General features: G+C 33.8%; 1 protein-coding gene across 1 annotated transcript in view; it reads left to right on the forward strand.

The window, feature by feature from the left end:
* Nucleotides 1-13,964, forward strand: part of LOC144981046 (golgin-45-like) — a 15,110-nt gene extending 1,146 nt beyond the window's left edge. Inside the window, exons 2-6 of the mRNA XM_078929134.1 lie at nt 2,157-2,980; nt 3,886-4,008; nt 4,600-4,728; nt 6,304-6,526; nt 9,449-13,964. Of these exons, the coding sequence (XP_078785260.1) occupies nt 2,169-2,980; nt 3,886-4,008; nt 4,600-4,728; nt 6,304-6,526; nt 9,449-9,661 (1,500 nt within the window). The 5' untranslated portion in view covers nt 2,157-2,168 and the 3' untranslated portion in view covers nt 9,662-13,964. The remainder of the gene's footprint in view (nt 1-2,156; nt 2,981-3,885; nt 4,009-4,599; nt 4,729-6,303; nt 6,527-9,448) is intronic.
* Nucleotides 13,965-16,842: the final 2,878 nt, after the last annotated feature.

Genomic DNA, 16,842 nt, shown 5'->3' on the forward strand with positions numbered 1-16,842 from the left:
GACCGGGAATAATTTTTATTTCGCGGACGAATTCCTAGGCCATGGTGTTGTTCGCCCCAAAGCCCAAAACCGACACCTGTTATTTTCCTGTCTCCTTCGCACAAGACAATACAAATTAGTATCACACGTCCACAAAACTAGATCCAACAACATATATTTATTCGAATCAGAGATGAAAATAACTACCAAAACAAGGAAGCAAAAAATGGTGGAAATATGTTTAGCTCATATATGAATTTAAGATATTCCAATAGCGGTGTGGATAGGCAGCTCAGTGGGTTAGGCCACCTTTCATTTTACTCCTTTTAACTGCACAGATTCGAACCAGTCGCGACCGCCGCCCCTCCCCCCCCCCCCCCCCCCCCACGCACATTTTTTTTTTTTTACTTTTTCTTTCTTTCTTCCCAATTGATTTTCATTGTTTTCACTTTTGTTCCGAGTTCCGAGCAAGAGTTTTTTTAATCAGTTGAATTTTTTATTTCTCCGATAATATTATTTCATTATTTAATTTGCTCTAGATCTATTATTGTTTTTTTTTTGTTTTGGTCAAATGGTAATAATAATAATAATAATAATAATAATAATAATAATAATAATAATAATAATAATAATAATAATAATAAAAATAATAGTAATAGTATGATAATAAGAGTATTAATAATAAAAATAATAATATTATTGATAATAATATAATAATGATTATGATGGTAATAGTAATAATAATAACAAATATTATTATTATTATTATTATTATTATTATTATTATTATTATTATTATTATTATTATTATTAACACTATTCCCTGCTCCGAGGGAAAATCTCTCTTTTTCTTTTTTTTTTTATATTTTGACCTAAACCTTAGAGTTTTTTGTTTGCTAAACCTTTATGTAAATGTTCCGTTTCTGAGCATGAATTTCTTTAATTGTTTTTATTTTTAAAACAATTGTTGTTTTTTTTCTCCTCTATCTGACCATTTGGTCGCTCTCTGAATATTTCTGTTTGTTTGCTTTTTAATTATTATTTGAGATCGGAGTGGGGACGAATATATTTGCTAGAAACTAAAAAAAAAACAAGAGAGAGAGAGAGAGAGAGAGAGAGAGAGAGTTTAATAATAAAAAAAAAGAGGTGGGGGGAGGATGGATGGGACATTTATCCCGCTCAATGTTCTGTAAAAAGAAGACGGAATTAAAAAAAAAAAATAAAAAATAAAAAAAAGTGACGTTACCAGGATTCGAACCCACAACGTCGATTATGGTCAAACTTCAAGGGCAGACGACTAAACCATACGACCATGACACCCACTTCGAAGTCGACACATATTGTGTATATGTAGTAACAACTGATTTTAATGTTGGTTAATTTTATGTTTTTATAGATATTTTATTAACCTTCTTTATTTCTATGTGCATCTGGAAACATTCCATATTCTGGAATGTGGTTAATTGTTTAAAAGAGCGGAGTTTCAAATATGCGTCTAGGGATAATGAAAATTCGTTATCCCCAGACAGGTGTCTGGGGATAACGAATTTTTATTATCCCCAGACAGGTGTCTGGGGATAATCACAGCGATAAAATTAATGCAAATCAAAATTAGGATTGTAGTTTGTAGTAACTATCAACAGGTAGGTAGTCTAAGTCTAAGTCTAAACCTGCTTTATTTGAGGAGAATGGCAAAATCATGGATCAGTTGAAAGTCCAGATAGAAATAAAGAGAAAAGAGTTAAAACTCATCTAAACTAACAAAAGTCAGTCAAAGTAACTGTGGTCTATACATGAAAAGTTTTCTAACAACATAACACAATGTCCAAATAAAATCAGGACAAAAATAAATAATTTTAAAATGCCATAATCTGATCCTTCTACAGTCCAAAGTAGGGGTATGAACTGAGTCAGTGACAGTGTGATATGGGCAAAACAGAATTTCTTCTGAGCTCATTTCCTGGGTCTTTATCACTCCTACTCCCACCTTCTGCCCCACATTGTGTCGTCCTCCCCACGGTATGCGGGTTGAGAATACTACTAGAATGTGTTTTCAATTTGGTATTAGTCCTCATGTCATTTTGACACCACTGATCATAACTATACAATCATATAATAATATGACATTTAAAAAAATATTAATTCTTTGTTTTTTCATTTCTTTTTTTTTTAAACAGTGAGATATAATAATGGCTTCAAAATCAAAGAGAAAAGATTCTCCTGGTGGGACTGTTTTGCTATGCCAAGCCGAACCTAAATACAACTTTGTCGGTAAAAAACTTCCAAAACAACCAGATGAACTTGCTCATGAAGAGAGAAAATTGGGAAAAACTTCGAAAGGACAGGATTCTTCTCTATCTAAAGGGAATATGAATATAGTATCTCCTTTAACTGACTCAACCTCAACTTCAAAATTATATTCTAATCAAAACAAGTCATTGAATGCTTTGACACCCCAAGGCAGTGGTAAGCCAGTAGCTGTTGTAGGGGCATCTTTAAAATCAAAATCATCATCGTCTTCTTCGTTGTCATCCGTCGACCAAGCATACTCACCCTACAGTTCAATCAATGTTGAATCTAGAGATAGAAACTCGTCACTTAATCCCCAATCTCCAATCAATCAAAGATTGACAATAGACCCAACTTCTGAACCAAATGGTCCGAGTTCGCTTACAATTCGTGAATCAGCCTCAGCCTCAACACCTGCCCAGTTCTCTACAACAGTTTTACAAAATCTAAACCTTTCAACGTCTTTGCAACATCACGAAGAAGAGCAGAAAGAGGAGGAAAGCGTTTCTGTCATAGATACCTCTGCAGCAGCTGCCGCGCTGTCTGGAGTGACTCATGGAATGCTGAGTAAACGTCTTGTGGAGGTTGAGAGTGAGAGGGATAAGCTGAAAAAAGAGCTTGATGCTCAGCTACAGGTCAATTCTGAACTAAAACGTCTACTGGTGGCTTCCGTTGGGGATGATTTAGGAAAAAGAGTGGAGCGTCTTGCTCAGTAAGCATGAATTTTTTAGTTCATTAATTGTTCCTTTTATTTTTATATGACGTCACTTTTTCATGAAATAAATTTTTATTAACAGCACCGACTTTTTCCATCAAAATTGAGGAAATATGTATTAACTTATCTTTTTTTTTTGGACTGAAGTCGATACCTTTATTCTGAATTATTCATAGAAATATTATGGTGAGTTCTCTTCCTCCCCTCCCCTCATATATGTGTATAACTTCTCCCACTCTACTAAGACATAAATGATGGTGTAAAATTGATGTTACTTTTCCATGTCTATGTCTGTGAATTATCCTAACATAAAAACTCATCATTGATCTTTATATTTGGCAAAAGTTTGAAAAAACTTTTGTTTTGTTGGGTTTTGTTTTTGTATTCCTTTTTATGTAAATTCTTGTTTTATTCCTCACTCTCAACATGTAAATTATTATTAAGTTAAATTTGTATATCATTTGGCATAAGCGGGTGGTTGGATGGGAGCATCACCCTTGAATCATATACCTATGATGTTCGCATGGGTGTACGATCCGATAGTGATGTCGTTTCTTCTTCTCTTTACTAGCCTATCCTGCTTCTTTGGTTTGTGATTGTATTTTTGACAGGGGATATTTTTTTTTCTGTAAATCTTCTGCCTGTTTGTTCTTGGTTATTTATAATTTAGCTTATGATATCTTTAGGTTATGATTTTGATTTACATTTGTACTATTTTTGTTAGATTGCTTGTTTTTTTGTTTCAGCGGTCTCTCATATAACCTCAATTGTGTTGGAAGAGACCTAAAGCAACAAACAAACAAAAAACATTTGGCATTAGTTTGGAAATTTTTTAAAGATTATAGTGAATTAAAAGAAAATATACATGATGTTAATGTTAATGTGTCTATTTCATTTCACAGGGATCGGGTCCAGTTGTCCATGGACATTGGTGGCTTCAGTAAGAAGATGAATGAAGATTATGAGAATCTAGACAAGATGTCCATCCAGGCGGATATGTGGAGATCCAAATATTTGGCATCTAGGTAATGGTTGGTCAGTTGTACAAGTATATAATGGATGATATAAATATTGCTGCTCGAAGCTCAAAGAAATAAATAACAATGTGAAATTGGATGTAAGCTTCAATATAATATATGAAAACAGATAAAATGGATGTTTCAGTTTTCCCCTTTATAAAAAAAATCAGGGAAGCAAGCTAACTGTCCTCATGGTCGACGCATCATAGTGTTGCATTTCTGATACATACTCTCTCTCCCAACACCCCCATGTGTGGATGCTTGGTATAACACATTTTTTTCTGGTCCTGACAATGTTGTTATAGAGAGGTCAGTTACACTGTATCCAGAGGGAAATAATGAAAAAGAACTTTATTTATATGTGTGATAAGGTCTGAAAAATTGTTAAACATTGGTATTCATATTTGATAGTCCAACAAAAGACATCAAGTCACCATAATTCGAATTCATACTTAATATTGATATCTATAGAATCAAGGAGAATGTCTTTACTTTGACCAAAATGTAGGTGAAATTTGCCAGGCCATAGAGGTTTGAAGAAATTTCTTTAAAAAGACAAATGCTAACTTCTTTTTATGTTTATTAATTGGTTGCCAGGGTGATGGTAGAGGAGCTAGGCAATGCCAGGGCCTACTTTTCCCTTCAGTGGCATGAATCTCAGGAAGCCTTACAACAAATGTTGAATGAGAGGCATGAACTGAGAGCAAATCTCTTGGAAGCTTACAAGTAAGTATCATATAGAGATAAAGATAAAGAGAGTATGTCTGACTCATAAATAAGGGAACAACACAAAATAAACAACGTTTCGGCCTTTGGCCTTTTCAAGTAATCACAATATATATATATATATATATATATATATATATATATATATATATATATATATATATATATATTATATATATATATATATATATATATTTATAATAATATTGGTTATAGTGAGTAACGTTTATGAGAAACAACGTTTTGAGGTTCCCCTTTGCCACCATCTAAGTCTCCCAACTCTCTGCAAATTGAGCACCTATGAAATTCGGTTTAACTCACTCAACCCTAACACCGACTATAGAGCAGTAAAATTAGGTGCCCCAAACGTAAACAAAGGTCTAGAAGCACATGGCAAACCACATGTTCCTGTCTTGACAGCTCACATTCCAATGTAAATTATAGAAAAAAATAACGTTTAAAATTTGGCTGTTAGGTGGCAAAAGAAACACATATTCATAAATACTCGATCATGCATCAAATAATGTCTAGATATGGATATTTTATGGAACAAAAGGTAAAATTTATCAAAAGTTACAGTCTATCTATTTTTAGACCAGAGCAAATTATTGCGCTGGTGTGAACAAGACGAGAATTATTCGGAGCCTGGTTTTCAGAATAATTTAGCCTTATATTATTATTTCTGCAACTGTTAGATTTTATGTAAACATATTTTCAATACTGCCTACAACTCAAACTACAAAATTGGGAGACCTATATTGTGCGTAAATTATTCCGGTCCCTAACGAAAATCACTAGCAACTTGTTATTGTTTACGTTTGGGGCACCTAATTTTACTGCTCTATATCCGTAGTTTACCCGGGTCACTTTTACCCCATCCCTATTGATTACATTTTTCTGAGACAAATTATAGGCGTAGTATCAAAGCTAATGTTTTTCATTTTTACACGTTAATGGTAGTTGAATAAAACTATCTATGCACATGCTCATTTCTAATAATACATTTCTTCCAATTTTGAAAAGTAGCAAAAAATTTCTATGATTGAGTGAGTTAATACAGAAATGCTAAGACTATTGGAAACAGCATTCTTTAAGATATGATCAAATGTTACATTATTTCCAAGAGAAACATGTATAACTTGTTATAAAGGTCATGGGTGGATGTGCCCTATGCTGAATTCAATCACAACGTTTTCGTGAAGTGTCAGTACTGGGGAGTTATTACTTTTCAATTGAAAATTGATTATATTGTTGTTATTATAAGTAGATATTAAATTCTCATATTTTCATGTTTATTATAAATTAATATTCCCCATGTTTCTTTAAAAGGTTAGGGGTTCAAATGGTATTTATTTATTTTAAAAAAAAAAAAAAAAAATTTATAAATTTCTTTTCTTTTCTTTGTTTTTTTTTTCTTTTTCTTTTTCTTTTCTGTTTTTTTTTCATTTTATTTTTTTATTTATTTTTTAATCCCAAATTGTTAAGTTGGTTGTGAATGACAATATCTTAATAATTATGAGCTTTGGTTGATTAATATCAAAACATGATTTTTTTTTTTATTATTTCTGAAAACAGAATTCTTCAGGTCGTGAAAGATGCCTTTGATCCTTTGAACTCCCATCGTTCCTCTACATTGACCTCCACAAATGTCCTCGACCTTTCAAGGGCGTGTCAACAGCTCGGGGAAGCCGTACGATTCAGGTTGCTTCCAGCTCATGTTGCAAAATCTTCCAACATTGAGATAGATTTAGACTCCTGGGCTGAATCTGTGACAAAGGCTGAGCAGTATGCACATGAGGTGGGTAGTTTATCAATAATTTTGCTGTACAACACGATAGTATTGTTTTGTAATCATTCATATATGTCTTTAGTCATCTAACTTGAACTTAACTTGAGCTTTTATATGGTGCAATTTCCACCAAATGTGCTCAAAACGCTTTACAAGGGATCTGAATCTGACAGCAACAGTCATTATGTAGGAGGCAAAATTACTTCTTTTTTTTTTTTCGACAGAGACAATGCTTTTTAAGGCTGGGTACTCATTTTACACAAAATATGATTATGGGGGGAGGGGAGATTAAAGACTTATTGTGTTCCAAGCCTGTCTGCGTCAATCAGACAGCAATCTTGTGGTGATTCAGTTCTAACAGTAACATCTATAGAGTGATTTTTTTTTTTTTTATCTTTTAACCAAAACCTCCTCAGAAGCAATTTGTTTGATCCTTATATCAATCTTCTCTTAACTTTAGCAGGGTTATTTTTTTCGTATTTTTGGTGAGTGACAGCTCAAATATACATAGATAAAAATCTGTCAATATGCCAGTCAAGATCATTTTGAACCTCATCACATTGTGTTTGGCTCAATGAGATATGAAAAATGGCTCGCAAAACAACAAATCAGCTTCTGAAAAAGAAAATAATTTTCTAAGTAATGAATTCAATATTAGTTGTTCTTAAAAGGATCATTTAATTTATGGGCCTATTTATTCATCATTATGATATTCATGATTGCGAATTGTAATCCTAATAGATTTGAGTCTATCCTGAAATATGTTCATCTCTTTGTTTTTTCGCAAGTGATTTCATTGCTTGTCATTGATTGGAGAAAGTTGGATTCACTCAGAGAGGTAGATGATTGGTGGGAATGTTAGCAGACTGCAACTTTTTAATTCAATAAAAGCTTGCTCTCGGAATCTACTTCTGTTATCTATTTAAATTAGTCTTTAATTGTCTCATTGGGGCTGAAATAGCGTCACGAAAATTATAAATGGACAAACCAATCAATAGTTTGAAGGCATGGAAGCTATAACAATCTGTCAAAAGTCAGACAATTTTTTTTGTTTTTTTTTGTTTTACATTTTTTTCTTGGTATAATAGGTCTTTAGTTTCATCTTCTTCTTCTTCTTCTTCTTCTTCTTCTTCTTCTTCTTCTTCTTCTTCTTCTTCTTCTTCTTCTTCTTCTTCTTCTTCTTCTTCTTCTTCTTCTTCTTCTTCTTCTTTTTCTGCTTCTTCTTCTTCTTCTTCTTCTTCTTCTTCTTCTTCTTCTTCTTCTTCTTCTTCTTCTTCTTCTTCTTCTTCTTCTTCTTCTTCTTCTTCTTCTTCTTCTTCTTCTTCTTCTTCTTCTTCTTCTTCTTCTCTCTTCCTTCTTCTTCTCTTCTTCTTCTTCTTCTTCTTCTTCTTCTTCTTCTTCTTCTTCTTCTTCTTCTTCTTCTTCTTCTTCTTTTTCCTCTTCTTCTTCTCTTTCGTTTTCGATCTATGATATTTCATTCAACATATTGTACACATGTATCCCATATCCTTGCTGGTAATCGTGCCAATCAGGCTGACATCTTTGGCAAGGTACGTTTTTTTATATAAATATTAATTGCTTATTTTCATATTTATTTATACAATTTAAAAACTTACTCAAATTCTCCATTTCTCCGTCGCTCTTACTCAAATTCTCCATTTCTCTGTCAATCTTGCTCAAATTCTCCATTTCTCCATCACTCTTACTCAAATTCTCCATTTCTCCATCACTCTTACTCAAATTCTCCATTTCTCCATCATCTACTCAAATTCTTCATTTCTCCATCACTCTTACTCAAATTCTTCATTTCTCCATCACTCTTAGTCAAATTCTTCATTTTTCCATCACTCTTACTAAAATTCTCCATTTCTCCTCCATCACTCTTACTAAAATTTTTCATTTCTCCATCACTCTTACTAAAATTCTTCATTTCTCCATCACTCTTACTAAAATTCTCCATTTCTCCATCACTCTTACTAAAATTCTCCATTTCTCCATCACTCTTACTCAACTTCTCCATTTCTCCATCACTCTTACTCAAATTCTCCATTTCTCCATCACTCTTACTAAAATTCTCCATTTCTCCATCACTCTTACTCAAATTCTCCATTTCTCCATTACTCTTACTCAAATTCTCCATTTCTCCATCACTCTTACTCAAATTCTCCGTTTCTCCACCACTCTTACTCAAATTCTCCGTTTCTCCGCCACTCTTACTCAAATTCTCCATTTCTCCATCACTCTTACTCAAATTCTTCATTCCTCCATCACTCTTACTCAAATCCTCCATTTCTCCATCACTCTTACTCACATTTTTCATTTCTCCATCACTCTTACTCAAATTTTTCATTTCTCCATCACTCTTACTCAAATTCTCCATTTCTCCATCACTCTTTCTCGAATTCTTCATTTCTCCATCACTCTTACTCAAATTCTTCATTTCTCCATCACTCTTACTCAAATTCTCCATTTCTCCATCACTCTTACTCAAATTTTCCATTTCTCCATCACTCTTACTCAAATTCTCCATTTCTCCATCACTCTTACTCAAATTCTCCATTTCTCCATCACTCTTACTCAAATTCTCCATTTCTCCATCATTCTTACTCAAATTCTCCATCACTCTTACTAAAATTCTCCATTTCTCCATCACTCTTACTCAAATTCTTCATTTCTCCATCACTCTTACTCAAATTCTTCATTTCTCCATCACTCTTACTCAAATTCTCCATTTCTCCTTCACTCTTATTCAAATTCTTCATTTCTCCGTCACTCTTACTCAAATTCTTCATTTCTCCATCACTCTTACTCAAATTCTCCATTTCTTCATCACTCTTACTCAAATTCTCCATTTCTCCATCACATTTACCCAAATTCTCCATTTCTCCATCACTCTTACTTAAATTCTCCATTTCTCCATCTTTCTTTAAGCTATTGTCCAGACCATCAGAACCCTCCGGTTCCCTTCAGTCAGGATCTTCCAGTGTCTTACCGGTGGCCAGGAGTCCCACACTGTCACCACGCCACAACCACCAGATTGATCACCACCCCCATCCTCACCTCAATCGGTTTCACCCACACGTCAGGCATGAGAACGTCACCTACCACTGCTGCAAGTGTAAAGGGGAGATCAATGTTGTATGAGGACCGAGGAATCTTTCGATCTGGTTTTGTTTTAGCCTTAACCTCTCCTTACCAACTACAGGAAAATCGTCACATTCGTTACGATGCAACCAACAACTTTCTCATCTGATTATTCTTGTTTCTCATAAACTTCAGAGAAAGTTTGTCTTTTATAGCCATAAAAACTTGACACTGTGTTGTAGAGATTATCTTGCTGAACAATATAATGCATAAAATGTATTTGTTAATCTTCTGTTTGAGTAAGAAAAGTCTATTTTTGTGTTGGGTGGATAATGTGAAGTTTTGGGGAAAATTCTGAAACTGGCCTATAAGGAGAGAGTTAAATTAATTTTCTCTCAATAAGTTATCTTTTTCAGTGTATGCAAGTTTGCCGCAGTCACCAATATTTTCTAATTATCAGTTGAAATTTGTATCTCAAATTTTGTTGGACCATTGATAGATATTATCTAATTTTAATAAAAAGATAATCAATTTAAAAGACATGGAAGTAAATGATGTGCTGAAATGAAGTCTTTCCTTTCAAATTTCAGCATTTATCTGAAATCAAAACACCTTGCATCTTCTATATGTGATCGACAATATATAAGATTCGGAACTCTCACTGTTGTGGAATCTGGTTGGTGTTACTGACCTCCCATAGTGGGCAGGGAGGTACACACTGTCTTCTATCCCCTTATATCTATTTTCCAACATGCTTTCTGTCTTTGTCTTGGAATGAGATTACTTGGTTTTGTCCTGGCCAGAGTCCTAGCTGGGAGGGAAACAGTCAAATGCATAGTTATTGTTTTGGGAGATGATATTTTTTTCCTTGTAAATCATCTCTCTGTTATGTATTATTATTTTTATTTTGAATGTATAATGTAAGCATTTGAGTGTGTTCTTCTTTGTTGGATTTTGTGCTTGTGTCTGGATGAGACTTGTAGGTGATTTCAAACTAAGTACATTGATGGTATGCTCTTGGAATCTACATCTGATCCCTATTTGTTCTCAGTTCCCCTATGTCTTACTTTTTCTTGGGTGCTTTAAATGTAATTCTAGAACTTTTTACTATCCCATTTTCTTCCTTTTTACTGGCGCTAATATAACCTAAATGTGTTGCAAGCGCCGTAAAACCCTTAAAAACAAACAAAACTGTTGTGGAATTGTGTTGACTGTATGCAAAACATTGGAATTTAATTCTTAGATTGAATTTATCATCTTTCAATGTTCAATATGCGTTGTGAGCCAGTGTAAAGAGCTTGGTAATAGAAACCATTCATAAACAAATTAAATGTGATGTTGATAAAACAATGTTTTAAACAATTTTCATGGCCTTCCATGCAGGGGTATGCTTTTGAATCATTGATTTGAAAGGATTTTTAATCTGGTTCCACTCCCATAGTGGGCAGGGAGGTACATACTGTGTCTTCTGTCCCCTTATATCTTTTTTCCAACATGCTTTCTGTCTTTGTCTTGGAATGAGATTACTTGGTTTTGTCTTGGCCCTGGCCGAAGTCCTAGCTGGGAGGGAAACAGTCAAATGCATAATTATTGTTTTGGGAGATGATATTTTTTTCCTTGTAAATCATCTCTCTGTTATGTATTATTATATTTGATATTTTTAATGTATAATGTAAGCATTTGAGTGTATTCCTCTGTGTTGGATTTTGTGCTTGTGTCCGGATGAGACTTATAGGTGATCTCAAACTAAGTACATTGGTGGTATGCTCTTGGAATCTACATCTGATCCCTATTTGTTCCCATTTTCCCTATGTCTTACTTTTTCTTGGGTGCTTTATTTGTAATTCTAGAACTTTTTACTATCCCATTTTCTTCCTTTTTACTGGCGCTAATATAACCTAAATGTGTTGCAAGCGCCGTAACACCCTTAAAAACAAACAAAACTGTTGTGGAATTGTGTTGACTGTATGCAAAACATTGGAATTTTATTCTTAGATTGAATTTATCATCCTTCAATGTTCAATATGCGTTGTGAGCCAGTGTAAAGAGCTTGGTAATAGAAACCATTCATAAACAAATTAAATGTGATGTTGATAAAACAATTTTTTGAACAATTTTCATGGCCTTCCATGCAGGGGTATGCTTTTGAATCATTGATTTGAAAGGATTTTTAATCTGGCTCCAGGTACTGCAGCTCTAGTCCATGATGACAGAGATTTGTTTTTATTGCAGCTGATACAATCCTATAGCAGCCAAATTACCCTCTTCTTTATTATTTAATTTATGATAACAATTGTTCGAATAATGAGTATATATTTCATCATACTATTTGATGTCAGCAAACAGCACCAAATGCTGCCAGTTATAAGTTGCCATGATATTATAGTTAAACTACTTTGACAAATCAATCAAAATGATTCTATTGTGCCATTGAAGACAAGATTCAATTCTTTTAAAAACATACTTCGCGGGTGGTTGGATGGGAGCATCACCCTTGAATCATATACCTATGATGTTCGCATGGGTGTACGATCCGATAGTGATGTCGTTTCTTCTTCTCTTTACTAGCCTATCCTGCTTCTTTGGTTTGTGGTTGTATTTTTGACAGGGGATATTTTTTTTTCTGTAAATCTTCTGCCTGTTTGTTCTTGGTTATTTATAATTTAGCTTATGATATCTTTAGGTTATGCTTTTGATTGACATTTGTACTATTTTTGTTAGATTGCTTGTTTTTTTTTTGTTTCAGCGGTCTCTCATATAACCTCAATTGTGTTGGAAGAGACCTAAAGAAACAAACAAACAAACAAACAAAAACATACTTCAGTTTGATTCAATTGTATGGTTTATTATTTATGTTACTTTTTTTCTTCCCTCTTTCAATATTAGTGACATGTAATTTTTTTTTCTGTTTTGAGACTGTTTTTTGATTATTTTTTTTTCCCCAGATAAAATTGGTGGTTGATTGATCATATCTGATAGCATATCATTAACCTTTAACTGTCCTAGTACAGATTGTTTGATTTCGCAATAATCAATTATACAAAGTCATGTATGATGCTATTTTGAAATGTCTTATTATGTAATGTTTCGACATTAAAGGGACATCAATATTAAGAAATTTATACCCAGAGCATCAGTTTTTAGTTATAATATTTTGATATAATTTAAATCTTGCCAGAGCTTGTCAAGTTGACTTGATATGACGAAAACAAACCATTTGTCATAGCCCTTGCCATAAGACAAAATATTTATGGTAGGAATGATGAATTGTTAAAATTCTTCTCCATGAGCTGGGCGGGGTTCCTACCTCCCATAGTGGGCAGGGAGGTACTTATTGTGTCTTATATCCCCCTATATCTGTTTTCCAACTTGCATTCTGTCTTTGTCCTGGAATGAGATTGCTTGGTTTTGTCCTGGCCCTGGTCAGGATCCTGGCTGGGAGAGAAACAGTCAAATGCATAGTTATTGTTTTGGGAGATGATATTTTTTTCCTTGTAAATCATCTCTCTGTTATGTATTATTATATTTCTTATAATTATTATGTAAGCATTTGAGTGTGTTCCTCTAAGTGGGGGCCGTGCTTGTGTCCGTATGAGACTTATTGGTGATCTCTAAGTACATTGATGGTATGCTCTTGGAATCTACATCTGATCCCTATTTGTTCCCAGTTCCCCTTTGTCTTACTTTTTCTTGGATGCTTTAATTGTAATTCTAGAATGTTTTACTATCCCATTTTCTTCCTTCTTACTGGCGCTGATATAACCTAAATGTGTTGCAAGCGCCGTAAAACCCTTAAAAACAAAACAAACAAACTTCTCCATGAGGAGCTGAATTGTCGTGGTTAACTTTATAAGAATCAAATGTATGCCTATTTTAATGGCAATCTATTTCAAATGATACCATGTAGCAAATTTCATTTTTTAAAACAGCATTCGATTTAATTATTCCAAATTTTAATGGTTTTAGATATTTAACTCTCCTGAATATAAATGAAAAATTGAACAAATTTGTTTGATATTCATATTTTTATTTATGGCTAACTCGAGAGAGTTAGGTGTAATTTATGCATATTTATTTTATTTTTAAAAATTTCTTCTATGCTTTCATAGCTATCCGAGAAAGCTGTTATATACAAGATTATGATTATTAACTTTATTTTTCTTCATTGCAACACTGTAGGTGAGGGTGGGGATGGTGGCACTGTAAAGAGTTTAAAACATATTCTTGTACACGATATATGACTAGATTTGCCTGTAAAATGTATCTATAAAGTAAACTAAAAGTAAAAATGTTTATGTTTGATTAGGTTAGTATATCATACTGTTTTGTTACTCAGAGAAGCTGCCATGAAATTAAAAAAAAATTTTTTTGATTTTCCATTTTGAAATAAATCTGCAGTAACCCAGATTGAGCCGAAGGTTCAAGTTCTTTCCTGAAAAGTAAATTCTTTTTTTTTAATGTGATGAAAGCAAGGCTTGAATTTTGGGCCACCATTTGGTGATAAATGTTTTGTTGTATGTATGGATGGATGGTGATATTGCACAAAGTTTTGTTGTATGTATGTATGTATGTATGGATGGATGGATGGATGGTGATATTGCACAAAGTTTTGTTGTATGTATGTATGGATGGATGGATGGATGGATGGTGATATTGCACAAAGTTTTGTATGTATGGATGGATGGTGATATTGCACAAAGTTTTGTTGTATGTATGTATGGATGGATGGATGGTGATATTGCACAAAGTTTTGTTGTATGTATGTATGGATGGATGGTGATATTGCACAATGTTTTGTTGTATTTGTGGATGGATGGTGATATTGCACAATGTTTTGTTGTATGTATGGATGGTGATATTGCACAATGTTTTGTTGTATGTATGGATGGTGATATTGCACAATGTTTTGTTGTATGTATGGATGGTGATATTGCACAATGTTTTGTTGTATGTATGGATGGTGATATTGCACAATGTTTTGTTGTATGTATGGATGGTGATATTGCACAATGTTTTGTTGTATTTGTGGATGGATGGTGATATTGCACAATGTTTTGTTGTATGTATGGATGGATGGTGATATTGCACAATGTTTTGTTGTATGTATGGATGGATGGATGGTGATATTGCACAATGTTTTGTTGTATGTATGGATGGATGGTGATATTGCACAATGTTTTGTTGTATGGATGGATGGATGGTGATTTTGCACAATGTTTTGTTGTATGTATGTATGGATGGATGGTGATATTGCACAATGTTTTGTTGTATGTATGGATGGATGGATGGTGATATTTCACAATGTTTTGTTGTATGTATGGGTGGATGGTGATATTGCCCAATGTTTTGTTGTATTTATGTATGTATGGGTGGATGGTGATATTGCCCAATGTTTTGTTAACATTGCCATTTTACAACTGTATTATTGCCAAATTTGGATGGGGAGTTCTCAGTTGAAATCTTGTAAGTAGCACTGGAATTTGTTTTTGTGCCTGAATAGTTTTAGGAGCTCTGTCGAATATAGTTCTCCTATTGCAAATTTACTTTAAAACTTAGCTGCCGTATTTTATAGAGCTTGAAATGTGACCCCCACAGCAATCATTCTAGTAATATGACATGTCGGTGGATCAACCCTATGAAGTCCCGATTTTCACTCATTGGCAGATTAAAACTCTGAAGTCTACTTACCCACCATGTTTTATTTAATTTTGGGTGGATCAGATCTCTGACGACATCAAGAGACTTCAATGGGGATCCCGATACTTCAGTTGGAAGAGCACTTACTTCAGATGCAGTGGGACTGAGATCAATCACGGGTGCAGTTGAGATTTTTTTCTATCTGATCCCCCTATCCACCCAGCAGTGATTGGGTAGCTGGGTCTGGTAGAACTGGTGGTAAGTATTTTGCAAGGCTAGCATCCTCTACAAAGGTTAGCAAGCAAATGTTATTGTCCATTTCACACTATAGAAACCGGGATAAACTCTAGCTCTAAGGGCCTGATGAAGGACTACTTTTTGATGAGACCTCAAAGCAAAAGTTTCTGGGTGGGATTCCTACCTCCCATAGCAGGCAGGGAGGTACTTGCTGTGTCTTTTATCCCCTCTTATCTGTTTTCCAATTGCTTTCTGTCTTATTCTTGGAATGAGATTGTTTGGTTTTGTCCTGACTTGGGTCGGAGTCCTTGGCTGAGAGGGAAACAGTCGAATGTATAGTTATAGTTTTGGGAGATGATATTTTTTTCCTTGTAAATCATCTCTCTGTTGTTATGCATTGTATAATGTTTAGTTTACACATTATATTATATGATTTGTAAACATTTGAGTGTATTCCTCTTAGTTGGGACCTGTGCTTGTGTCTGGATGAGACTTTTAGGTGATCTCAAACTAAGTACTGTGATAGTGTGCTTTTGGAATCTACACCTGTTTCTTTTTTTAACCAATTCCCCTTTTTCTTCCCTTTCCTCGGATGCTTTATTGTAATTCTATAACTTTTTACTATCCCATTTTCTTTCTTTTTTACTGGCGCTGATATCACCTTAATGTGTTGCAAGCGCCGTAAAACCCTTAAAAACAAAAAACAAAAACAAAGCAAAAGTTTACATCATCTTTGACCATATCTTATTCTTTCCCCCTTGACAACAGATAAATATATAATGAGCAATATTATGATAAGGGGGAACTTTGGTTTCGATGGTATCTATCCGGTGTTCACTTGAATGGCAACATATCTGTTCGATGTCCTTTCATGTTGATGTTTAGAGTGTTACAGGATTAATGTATACTTTAGTAGGCTAGTAAGAATCCGGAAAAAAAAAAAAATGAAACAAACATGCGAACAAAACGTTTCCGTAATTATTTTTATGTGGACATCACACTTGCCATTTTAAATTGTTGCCATCAGTTTTTATTTTTATTTTAAAAATTGAATGCCACAACCTTATGTTGAAAGACTGCCAAATAAATCAGATAAGTTGAGTTCCAATATTTACTTTCTTTAATTTGAATTTCTTGTGCATTCTTATCTCCTATTTATCTAACGCAGTTGATATATCATAAAGGTTATGGAAATAAGTTTGTTTTGTTTTTTTTCCCCGTTATTCAAGTAAACCAATAGCTATTATTTACCAACCGTGTAGTGCTAAGCTTGTATCTTCTGTTCATTTTTCTTTTTTTCCTCAGAGACTTTCTGTTGTCTGTCTGGTTCTATCATTTATTGTACATTCCATACGATTAGAATTCTA

This window comes from Berghia stephanieae, chromosome 10 (genome assembly GCF_034508935.2).
Source record: "Berghia stephanieae isolate SIO BIC M18660-M18661 chromosome 10, UCSD_Bste_1.3, whole genome shotgun sequence".
Lineage (NCBI taxonomy): Eukaryota > Metazoa > Mollusca > Gastropoda > Nudibranchia > Aeolidiidae > Berghia > Berghia stephanieae.